The sequence below is a fragment of the Onychostoma macrolepis genome, chromosome 25 (genome assembly GCF_012432095.1).
Source record: "Onychostoma macrolepis isolate SWU-2019 chromosome 25, ASM1243209v1, whole genome shotgun sequence".
NCBI lineage: Eukaryota > Metazoa > Chordata > Actinopteri > Cypriniformes > Cyprinidae > Onychostoma > Onychostoma macrolepis.
This window is the reverse complement of record NC_081179.1, coordinates 4,478,930-4,491,091: the sequence shown is the minus strand read 5'-3', so window position 1 is coordinate 4,491,091 and position 12,162 is coordinate 4,478,930. Positions and strand designations below refer to the sequence as shown.

Sequence of the window (12,162 nt, the reverse complement as noted above, 5' to 3'; positions counted from 1 at the left end):
CAGAGAAAAGACAAATGAGAAGAGTTCTGTGGTGCTGAGTGCAATCTGTGTGTGAAGTGTCACTGACCTCTAGTTGTGATTTCTGGACGGTGATCTGGCTGTAGACGCGAGATCCCTCGTCTCCACACACAGTCTTCAGATGATCTTTATTCAGAGAGAAGAGCTGAGCGCCGGTCAGGATGCCCAGACGCTCCACTGTCCTGATAGACAGACACATGGCACAGACTCATTTCTCAACATTTGTTACTTTTTGCATTTCATGGGGTCTTCTTTTTTTAATTTTTTTTTTTATTTACATTTTGTTTGCTATCACTCATATTTTTATTTTAACAAATCTTTAAAAGTTTAGAAGGCTTTATGAGTTCTTAGTAAATATGAACATTTTATTTTAAGAAATTTGTAATAGTTTAGAAGGTTTAATGAGTTCTCAGGGAAAATAAATAAATAAAATATATATATATATATATATATATATATACATACATATACATATACAGTGCCCTCCAAAAGTATTGGAACAGTAAAGACAAAATTGCTCTGTTGGCTGTGGAGTCAAGACATTTGCAAATATGATGAAAAGATGAATATGAGACAAAACTACAGAATGTCACATTTTATTATTAGCCGTTTCAACACTTATATGTTTTTACCAACTAAAAAGAACAGCCCTTTTAGACTTGATGTGAGCATAAGTATTGGGACAGTTGAACATAAGGCAGATATAAAAGATTAAAAGCTATTATTTAGTTGCAGATCCCTTGCACACAATCACAGCAGTGAGTCTGGGACCCATAGACATCACCAGACTCTTGGTCTCATCCTTTGAAATACTTTTCCCAGCCTTTAATGCAGCCAGTTCCAATTGTTGCTTGTTTTGGGGAGTTTCTGCCTTTACTCTCCTCTTCAGCTGAAATTCATGTTCAATCGGATTTAAATCTGGAGATTGACTTGGGCAATCTAAGACTTTCCATTTCTTTGCCCTGATAAACTCCTTGACTGAACTGGCAGGGTGTTTTGGGTCATTGTCCTGATGCAATATGAAGCACTTCCCAATTAATCTGGTGGCATTTTCTTGAATATTGGTAGGCAAGATGGTTTTGTACCCTTCCAGATTCATTCTGCTACTGTCATCATACATTAAGTCATCAGTAAAGTTGAGAGGGTCTGTTCCAGAGGCAGCCATGACACCACCTCCACCATGCTTTACAGATGAGGCTGTATGCTTGGGATCATTGCAGTTCCCTTTTTTTCTCCACATTTTTGCTTTCCCATCACTTAGATAAAGGTTCATCTTTGTCTCATCGGTCCATAAACACAGTTCCAAAACTCTTCTGGCTCACCTTTGTGCTTTTTTGCAAACTCTAATCTTGCCTTTCTATTTTTGGAGCTGGTCAGAGGTTTGTATCTTGCTGTGTAGCCTCTGTTATTCTGTGTCAAAGTCTCCTGAGGACAGTAGATTGTCAGAGCATCACCACAGCTTTCTGGAAGTTGTTGGTGATACAGACACGTCTTTTAGGATTCATCTTCACAGCTTTTATGATTTGTCTGTCATCAACTACTGTTGTTTTCTCAGCCGATCAGGTCGTTGTTGGTTGCTGGTGGTTTCCAAACTCTTTGATTTCTCCATGACCTTTGTTTTTGCTAGAGCTCTAATTGACTTCCTCTTTTCTTTTAGCATCCAAAATTGCTTGCTTTTCTCTCAAAGTCAGCTCCCTCATCTTCATCCTGGTTTGTGTGTGTCATCATCGAATGCAGAATTCAGAATGCAGAAGTAATGGATATAACTGATACGACACATTCCCTGCTTTTAATATCTGAAGAATTAATGCAACAGGTCACAGCTGATCACTGTTCCAATACTTATGCTCACATCAGATACAGGGATGAAACTCTAAAAGTGAAGAACTTCTTAGCTGGTAAAACATCTATGTGTTGAATCACCCAATAATAAAATGTGACATTCTGTAGTTTTGTCTCATATTCATCTTTTCATCATATTTGTAAATGTCTTGACTCTACAGCCAACAGAGCAATTTTGCCTTTACTGTTCCAATACTTTTGGATGGCACTGTATGTATGTATGTATATAAAATATTGTAATAATTTTTTTCAGTTAAGAATGCTTGAGTTTTCAGTAAAAACTTATTTTAATACATTTTTCACAGGTTTAAAGATAATATAATAAATATTTCACAGTATATAAGGCTTAAGTTAGTAAAGTATTTTATTTTGATGAATTCTTTATCATTGAAAAGGCTTTGGGTTCTCAGTAAAAATAAACTTTATATTTTAAATGTTTCTTATTATTTAGGATTAATGAGTTCTCAATAAAAATACGATTTTATTTTTAACATTTTTCATAGTTTAGTAGCCTTAATGAGGTCTTAGTAAAATTAAATTGTATGTATTTTAATATACCGTATTGTCCCGAATATAAGACGACCCCCCTTTTTCCAGATGTACCTTTTGGAAAAAGGCTTTTTGAAACCCAAATCTTGTTTGTTTTTTTCTCTGTTTTTCTCCTATTTTAATTTTTGTTTTGAAAGTATGGTAAATACTGGTAAAATGTACCAACAATGACATTGAAAAATATACACTTTTTGATATACCATTGAAAACAGGTAGCCCATCTGAATTATATAACATTTGGGCTATCCATCTCATAGTCTACCAAAATGTTATTAACAGTAGAAGTGAAATATTATTGTAGTTTTCATATCTGGGTACGGTCTTATGTTTTAAAATCACTTACAGAGGAAGTTTGTTCCCATCAGATCAGGCTAACATGACAGTCACGACTCCAGCAGCTGTAAGCTTTTCTTTTTCTTTTGTTTTCACTCGCGATCTTCTGACATTATTACAACACACATTACATTATTTCATGGCACACTCGTTTTATGCGTTTTTGGCGCCACCTATTGTTGTGGGTATATTACTGACATGTCAAAGTCTAGACATCGAAAATAAGACGACCGCTTTTTTCAGATGTATTTCCAAGAAAAAAAACATCGTCTTATATTCGGGTCAATACGGTATTCTTTATAGTTTAGAGGGCTTGATGAATTCTCAGTAAATACATTATTTTAATTTTATTTTAACATTTTTATGTTAAAATAAATAAAATAAAATAAACCTACTAATATGTTTTATTAGAAGGTTTAATGAGTACTTAAAAATATATATTTCTATTTTATTTTAATAAATTCTTTATAGTTAAGAAGCTTGATGAATTCTCAGTAAATACATTATTTTTATTTTATCTGAATATTTTTCATAGTTTAGAAGGCTTCTGTTTTCATTAAATTATTTATTTTAATTCTAATGCATTTTTACTAAGTTCTCAGTAAAACACATTTTTTTATTTTATAATTTAAGATTGTGTTCTCAGTAAAAAATAAATAAATAAATTCTAGTTTTATGTTAATACACAGTTCAGAAGACTTAAGGAGTTCTCTATAAAAACATTTTATTTGACTCACGGTTTGGAGAAGCCCTTGGCATTGAGCCAGGTGGTGACCTCGGCCGGGCTGGAGTCAAAGGCCAGCGGGACGGTAGACTGACGCACCACCTTAAAGTTCCTCGTGGGCTGTTGAACCTTATTTCCGCTGATCAACATGAGCAGCTCATCGTTCACTTTATCCATCTGGTAAAAGTGACCTGAGGACAGTGATGAAGAAACGTGTTAAATACACACGTTCAGATGTACTCTGATCCTGCCTGACAGGTTCTGATCTTATTTATCTCGTATATTTGTCTCGAACTCACTGTCTTTGTCACTGCCCTGTGAGCTGGAGGGCGACTGTCCTCGGTATGGCTGCGTGAGAGACAAAATAAGATTCATTAGTATTTTTAAAGATCAAAAATGGCTTGTTTTTCAGCTGTTTTACTGTGTAAATGTGTTTACCTGACTGTAAGGTATTCCTGGACTGTATGGCGGGTCAATCATAGTTTGAGGGTCCTCCAGTTTTACCACATCCAGGATGTTATAGGGCACGTATCCCGCCTGTCCGCTTCGGTTCCTCAACTTCCACCACTGCTTATCATCCTCCAACACCTTAAAACACACAACCATCAGTTCCTTCAGAACACAACTCATCACAACTTGTATTGCACCAAATTTTGCAAGTGCTTTTTGTCAAATGAATGTGCATAGCAGCTAAGATCAGCTCATCTTTTGGGAATTTGATAAGAAATGTTAGAGTTCATAATGAGATCTCTGACTTTTGAGACTTTGGTTTGTTGACCCAATTTGAGGCTAATTTGAGAGGAAACTTGAGTGAAAACTCCATTGGAGCTCATTGCTGTCTTTGAGAAGCACTTGAGATGTTAAACGTGACTTTTCACAGTCTTCATACCTCCAGAATTTCGTCCTGAAGCACCGACAGCTCGTTTACATTACGCGCCACGAAGTGGTAGCGGATCTTTGCATACTTGCGAGAAGGGGGAGACGTTGAGAAAGACCTGGAAAAAACATGAGCGCAACAAGCTGATCAGAAAGAAATCTTCACACGGAGCGGAAGTCATTCAGCATTCCCTTTACCATTACTATCATACTGAAAGAGGCAAGTTATCACAATGATTTCAGAACTATCAAAAGAAAATGATAAGAAATCTTGCCATTTAAGTGCTGCAGGGATGATGTATTCTTGTAGGCCAAAACCCAGAAATGAGTTTGAATTTTAGCACTTCTGGTTCCATCGTCCTTAAGTCAATGGGTTTTTTGAATGGGATTTTGTAATTATTCTGTAATTCTGTAATTAATAACTCACTCTCATGTCGTTCCAGACCCATAAGACCTTTGTTCATCTTCAGAACACAAATTAAGATAATAATTCAAAAGCCAATAGAAAAATGCTACTGGGTTTTTGATGAGGGAACCAGGGCGATGAGAACTTACGAAAATATAATAAAACATCAAATTCATGGAATGCCATTGTTTTGGTTCAATGAAATTGCAATTAACAAAATGTACAAAACTACATGTGACAACTTGCCAAAAACTTTTTACTAATAAACACCCTTATTGATTAAATATACGATGATTGTCTGAAAGTAGAGATCAGTTTTAGCCAATAGCTATGGCAAAAAAAAGATACACAATTCACTTAAATTCTAATTTAATTTAATTCTTCTTGATCAGAGGGAAACATCTTGGAATGGCCTCGTTGCTGGAAGGACCTCATGAAATAATTTGCAGAGGGTGTTCTTTGGTTGGGTCTCAATCATTTTAAAACATGTCCAAATGTGACCAGCCAAAAGGTTTTTTAACCTTTTGAACACAAGAAGTGCCTTTTTTCTAATGTTTACTACAGATCAAAACCTCAAAGTTTCTGAGATACAGACATGACAACTAACTCACCCGTTTGAAGACAGCGATGACTGTGATCCAAAGAACTGAAATGGAAAAGAGGGAAAGATGATGTGGATTTAATACAGAGAGGTGATTTTCACACAGAGGAAGTGGTGAAGTTTCATCGCTCTCACCTCTTTGGGCCTGTATTCTGTCTGCACTGGAGCTCCGGCGGTCTCCGTCTCCCACGGCGACGAGCGGAACAGTTCCAGCGGCGGCTCCCAGCCGTTCCGGAACTTTGGGACGTACAGAGGAGCGCACTGCTCTTTCGGCCAATCAGCTCTAAGATACACAAAGACACGCCCAGAATCAGACAACATACAGGCTGATCGGTTTCTCTACGACTGATGCTAGTCTAGACAGACAATATTTTAACTTTTTTTTTGTTTGTTTGCTTGTTTATTTATTTACTCATTCTAAAAAGATAACATCAAATATATCCCATATTATTTCAAATAATATTAATAATAATCATTTCCGACATTAAAAAAACTAATATCAGTTGATCACTAGCCAAAAATATTACACAATATTTATTTAATTCACAATCCCCTGGTTTCACAGACAAGGCTTAAACCTAATCCCAGACTAAAATGTAAGTCTGAGCTGTTTCAACTGAAAGAAACTTGCACTGACTGATCTTAAAATATGTCAGTGCCTTTGTTTTGTCTTTAGATGCACACCAGTAATGTTTTTTTCTAAGGCGCATTTATAAAAACTACTTAAATGTTCTACTTGACCTGTTGCCTAATCCTGGCTTAACCTAAACCCTCTCTATGAAACCAGGCCAATAACACATACATACTTCATGTTTTTTTCAATTCTTTATACTAATCTAGAGAGAAGGTTTTTATTTTGATATTTTAAAATGATTTATTTTAAAGAGACAACATAAAATATATCCTGTAATATTTTATATTAGTATCTAAAATAATAATATCAGCCATTAAAAATCTCATGTCAGTTGGTCACTAGTTAAAACTGCTAAAATTAAAAAAAAAACTGCTCAAAATTCACAATACATAATTTCTCAAAATGCACAATTTTCAATGACTGATGCTAATCTAGAGAGAAGATTCATTCTTTCTAATGATAGAACATTAAATATATTCAATAATAATAATATCAGCAATTATATAGGTTGATCACTAGTCAAAACTGGTACAATTAAAAACTTAACACTATTTGCTCAATTCACAGTAAAAAGTAACACCTAAGTAAGTAATGCTGTTTATATAACCATTCAAAGCCAGTTTTGGGGGGACTACTATCATCTGATACTGATCACCTCAGAATGAGCAAACACTGGCTGATTACGCAGCTCGATGTATCTGTTTACCACTGGCACACACTCCTGTAACACATCCACAGCGGCTGAATCATCACCTGGGCCGCGTCCAACCGTCTCCCAGCAGCTCAAAGATGGTCATCTCTTTGGGAGTCAGGTGTCCTCTCAGGAAGTCCACTGTGTCCCGGGACAGGTGAGGAGAGATGACCGAACGCGGCAGCTCGGGACTGCCACAATTCTGCAGTATCTGAATTCACACACAAACAAGTTTTTTTAGTAATCAAGAGCTGTGTACAAAGTGTACGCATTATGATTGGATGAGGCCTAATTGAGACGTTGCAAAATAACTGTCATACACCATTGCATCATGATGATGATGATTATTACTATTATATTATTGTGCTACTGTCATTTACAAAGGCAATTTTTTGGGGTGTTCTCAAAGGAAAATAAAATTCATAACGATTTCATTTATTTACAGTTATTGATTCATTTAAGATGATTTATTTAGGGTTATTAATTATTTTTATATATATTTTTGTCATTTTAATTATTATTTTTTATAAAATCGTCTTTGTGGTAGCATTAGCTTTGGATTGGTCTGTAGTAATTTTAATAAAGTTCTATAAAAAATACATATAACGACATAAAATATAATATAATATAATATATAATGTACTAATTACATAGCTCAGCCAGAATTTAGATAAATATGCCAATTTTGAGGTGTCCTCAAAGGTAAACATGAAAAAAAGATGTTATTCATTTAGGGATATTTATTTATTTATCTATCTATTTATTTAGGATTATTTATTTATTTAGGATTATTTATCTTCTATTGTTAGTTATATTTGTATTTGTATTTTTAATTATTTGTTTTATTATTATTAAATCCTATCTTTTAGTGGTAACATTAGCATTAATCCAATAAGTTGTCTTTTAGCAATAACATTAGCATTTATATATATTTTATTTGCATTTTAATTATCTTTATTTATTTATTAAATCCAAAAAGTTGTCTTTTAACAATAACATTAGCATTTATTTATTTATATTTTATTTGCATTTGCAATTATCTTTATTTGTTTAATTAAATCCCAAAAGTTGTATTTTACCAGTAGCATTTATTTATTTTATTTATTTTTTTATTTTATTTTTTTGCAATTTTAATTATCTTTATTTTTTTATTAAATCCAAAAAGTTGTCTTTTAGCTGTAACATTACCATTTATTTATTTTACATTTTTAATTATCTTTATTTTTTATTAAATCCAAAAAGTTGTCTTTTAGACATTTATGTAGTCTGATGTAATTCTAAGCATCAATTTCTATAATAAAACCAACAGAAGTTTATGATGTGTTTTTATTTTGTGCATGTGTTCAGTTCCTCACCAGTTCCAGAGGTCCAAACAGGAAGTGCACAAGCTCTGCAGCTGTGGGGTTCTGGATGTGTTTCTTCAGTTTGCCCTGTAGAGGGCGCACACAGACCGTCAACACACTTCACTCACTCATATTATGGGCCTCTTTCATGAAACTGAGCAAAAATAAATTTGCTTGTATTTCATTCATAAAACAATTCTTACATAAATCGTCACTTAAACTAAAAACAACCAATTTTTTTTTGGTTTATAACGAAATTTGCACTTGTTTTTTTTCAGCATGTCATAAAATGTTTCAATTTGAGTGCAAACATTACAGATGATCTTTTAAATAAAACCACAGCAGTTTTGCATGAGTTAAAACCTTGTGTATTTATGTTTAAAGCCATTTTTCAGTTTAGGAACAATGAGAGACAAGCGAAACCCACCAGCAGATTGAAAGAGAGTTTCAGCTTCTGAAGACAGTCGATAAACTCGCCTTCTGATGGAGGTTTAGCTCGTAGAGTTAGCATTCCCTCTAAAACACACACATGAGAATCATGCTTGTTTAGCAAAGTATGTAAATGTATTTACACGTGTTGTTTTCCAAAGCATAAATTAACTAGCTAATAAGTGCTTTATCAAATGAATAAATGAATGATGAGTTAAATTAAATGCATATGTACCTGCCGGTCCTCTCTTTTTGTTTTTCTTGCTCCTGTTGCGCTGGTTGAGTTGCGCGAAAGCCTCTGCCGCTTTATGAAGACGTGCAACAAAGATCTCGATGTCATCTAGAGTGCAGTTCAGGATTTGCTGAATGACACACACAGAGTGAAAACACACGGCCTAAGTTACAGCGTTACGTCTGGTCTGATGTAACCACGAATCTGATACACTCAGTGGTTGAGAGTGTTTTACGTGCGCGTGTGTGTGTGTGTGTGTGTGCAGATATCCAGTGTTACGCAGGCACTCACCACGTCCTTTTCGATCCGCTGGGCCAGTTTCATATTGGACTCGGGGTCCTGCATCGATAGTTCATCTGAGACAAACATGCAGAGTATTTAGGATCCATGCATTTACTGTAAACGTAAGCATATAGGCATTTTGTGTTTGCATGTTTGGCACCTTTCATGTCCGTAGCTGCTACGCGACCTTTGCCCCCAGGGCCAGGACTTCTAGGCTCAGAGGCCGGGATGATGCTCTCTCGTTGGTGTTTCATCTTTTCTTGGTTCATCCTGGTGGAGAGGACAAAGAAAATGTATGTGCTCAAAAACCTAGTTTGCAGCCTATGTAGGAAGTATTTTAAGGCAGTCTAAAAGTTAGTTATCAACTTTAAACAGATAATTTTGGCAATAATTTGCCTGAAATCACCCTTCTCAACATGTATAATTTGTTGAGAACGCAATCCCTTAATGCAATGTGACGAGCTTATGTATGGATAATGTATACTACAAATACATTTACATATTTATGTACGTAATAAAAATACCCTGCAGTTATACTAAACTGATATGCTTAAGTCTGCTAAACTAATCTTGTGCTTAATGCACTTTAATTGAAATTGAAATCCAACTAAAGATATACTGAAGTATATTTGATTGTGCTAAAGTGGAACTATTGCAAGTATACTTTAGGTACACTTTAAATATCTTGCATTTGAAGACCGATATTATTGAAAGATCATACAATCCTCATCAATAGTGACAATGAAACACATTTTAGTCTTAATATTAAGAAATGTGCATTGGGCACAAGTAGTACTCCAATATCTGTAAGTCTCGAGTGTTATGTCAGTAAATACGTTAATAGATTTGAACTATACTTTGTATGAAATAAATGCATTTTAAATATATTACTTTTTTACTAGGGAATATAAAAGTTATTCTCATGCTTGCTTTATAAAAACCACTAAAGTTTTCACAGAAAAACAACGTGTACCACAACCTCACAGAGGATATTTTTACAATTTATAAGGCCTTTTACGCGCTAAAAAAAAAGTATAAACTATCAATAAGATTACAGAGGGCGTGTAGTGTTTGTGTAAAACAGGTTTTTCAGCATGGTTTTGGTCATATTGATAATTTAGATGCCTTAGAAATGTGAATCAAATATGACACAGTAGGCTTTATAGGGCTAAACATCCTAAGAACCACCTAGCAATTGCCTAAAACTACTTAAACACCCTAGCCTTAAATGATGGCTCATTTTGGCCAAATTATAGGCTTTGCCTTCCTATCATACACAATTTGCAGAGACAAACCCTTAATGCATTGTGATGAGCTCAGGTGGTGGAGAATGCGGGCAACGCTGATTATAAATAGAACTTAATCAATACTAAAAGGTATCAAAATTGTTTGATCGAATTAAAAATGTACTATTTTACTCAATATTTGTGTATTTTATGCGAATTTCTTTGTTAGCTTAGCATGCTAAATCAACTGCGAATCACATCTCCTGTGTGCCTCTCATTAGTCACAAGGTTTGCATTTCAGTTAAGCTGCCTAAGTAGACAGCAAGACAGCTGACTAGGGTTTAGAATGAAGCTAATGTGTGTGTGAATAGCTGTACAGTCTATCTATGATGAACCTGTAACTGTTTTTTCAGGAAGAAAATCCCACCTGAAGTCTGAATGTAACCAAAGCCCAACGTATGATACTATAGCATCCCTAAATAAATGAACAAATGTTACGCACAGCAACCTTAAAGTAAATGTGGCTTTACTATCTGCTGATCCTGTTACGTGTCTTTAGGACATCAGTAGACATACAGTCTGTTCAGTGGGTAGAAGTGTTGTGAAACTTGGTGTCAGTCATTCTGGCTAGTAATTAGTTATTTAAAAACCACTCCAGTATTTGTGGCTATGAGAGCTGGGACTCACTTTAGCGTCTGCGGTCGCGTCTTCTTGCCGCGTGTGTTGTCTCCCAGAGCGCTATCAATGTCAGCGTGCACCATCTCGGCCTAAAACACAACCACACACACGGATCCAGTGAAAGCAGCTCTCGATAGTGTTTATCATCATACTGCAGGGGTATAAAGGTCCATTGTTATTAATCGTTCAGGTATTTCAGGGAGATTATAGAGATGAAATTCACATAGGTTTGATGATTGCTTCTATATATGCGTGAGTTTATTTTGCTGTTGCTTATGGATACAACTTTTCTCATAATGTCTGACGAATAACAGCACCTGATTAAAACTAAAATGCATCAAATGTCATGCATTTCAAGTACCATGATATTTTTCTCATGTCTATAAGTTTGTGTGATTCTCACCTCCACTTCGTCGCAGTAGAAGAAGTGAATGTCTGGTTTGTGTTGTTCATAGTCCTGACAGACGAGTAGAAGGACGGACGGATATCTGGTCTGGTTCAACAACGTCTGACAATGATGGACTGTGGCCAAAGGAAAGATTTCAAGCTCTTCCTGAGAGAAAAACAAGAGAATTAGACCTTTAAAATGAACTTTATATCACCTAACCCTAAAATGCATGTTAAAAAATTGATTTAAAAAATATAAAGATAAAATTTAAATCAAGAAAATGTATATTATATATTAAATGCAAAAAAAAAAAAAGAGATGAATATAATATATTAACACAAAGTACAAACCAAACCTGATTCTCAAAAAATAAATGAATTTACTTGGTACTGTTAATGTCTCTCGGAAATTATTTATTTATTTATTTATTTTATTATATATTTTGTTTTATTTTATTTTATTTTAATTAAACTGTTAAATAAATAAATTAAAATTCAATAATTTCTGTAAGTTCTTTTACGAAAACACAAGACGCTTACGACCTTCGATCCTGAAAACAATGATTGCAATCATTAATGAGGTCAAAGATCTAGTAATGTTGGCATTTATGGTCACATATTACCAGAATAATGATGGCACAATCACAATCGATTCACACGGACGAAATGCTCCCTATCCAATTATTCCAGATCAGATCAGATTACACTAGGACTAGGTCATAGGGTTAGAAGAGGCTTTGTTTGGTGAACAGGTGTGGAACATGCTAATGTCTTTAATCGGTTCTCATGATCTCAAGTGTGCGTTTAATTTCTGCTGAACATTTAAGATGCAAATTGGTTTTGAACTGGTAAAAACGTGCAAACCCAGTATCATACAGGATTTTCAATAGGAAAAAATAGGCCAGAATTGA

The 12,162-nt window shown here is 34.7% G+C and overlaps 1 protein-coding gene across 3 annotated transcripts in view; it reads right to left on the bottom strand.

Moving 5' to 3' along the window:
* eps8l2 (EPS8 like 2) overlaps positions 1-12,162 on the bottom strand; it is a 54,787-nt gene that overhangs the window by 1,609 nt on the left and 41,016 nt on the right. For all 3 annotated transcript variants that reach the window (XM_058767970.1, XM_058767969.1, XM_058767968.1), the window contains 15 exons: positions 11,268-11,417; positions 10,874-10,953; positions 9,121-9,230; positions 8,970-9,034; positions 8,682-8,808; positions 8,445-8,533; positions 8,030-8,104; positions 6,737-6,885; positions 5,485-5,632; positions 5,360-5,394; positions 4,356-4,461; positions 3,905-4,054; positions 3,766-3,814; positions 3,480-3,657; positions 68-200 (listed from right to left, as the gene is read on the bottom strand). In XM_058767970.1, coding sequence (XP_058623953.1) covers positions 68-200; positions 3,480-3,657; positions 3,766-3,814; positions 3,905-4,054; positions 4,356-4,461; positions 5,360-5,394; positions 5,485-5,632; positions 6,737-6,885; positions 8,030-8,104; positions 8,445-8,533; positions 8,682-8,808; positions 8,970-9,034; positions 9,121-9,230; positions 10,874-10,953; positions 11,268-11,417 — 1,644 coding nt within the window. The remainder of the gene's footprint in view (positions 1-67; positions 201-3,479; positions 3,658-3,765; positions 3,815-3,904; positions 4,055-4,355; positions 4,462-5,359; positions 5,395-5,484; positions 5,633-6,736; positions 6,886-8,029; positions 8,105-8,444; positions 8,534-8,681; positions 8,809-8,969; positions 9,035-9,120; positions 9,231-10,873; positions 10,954-11,267; positions 11,418-12,162) is intronic.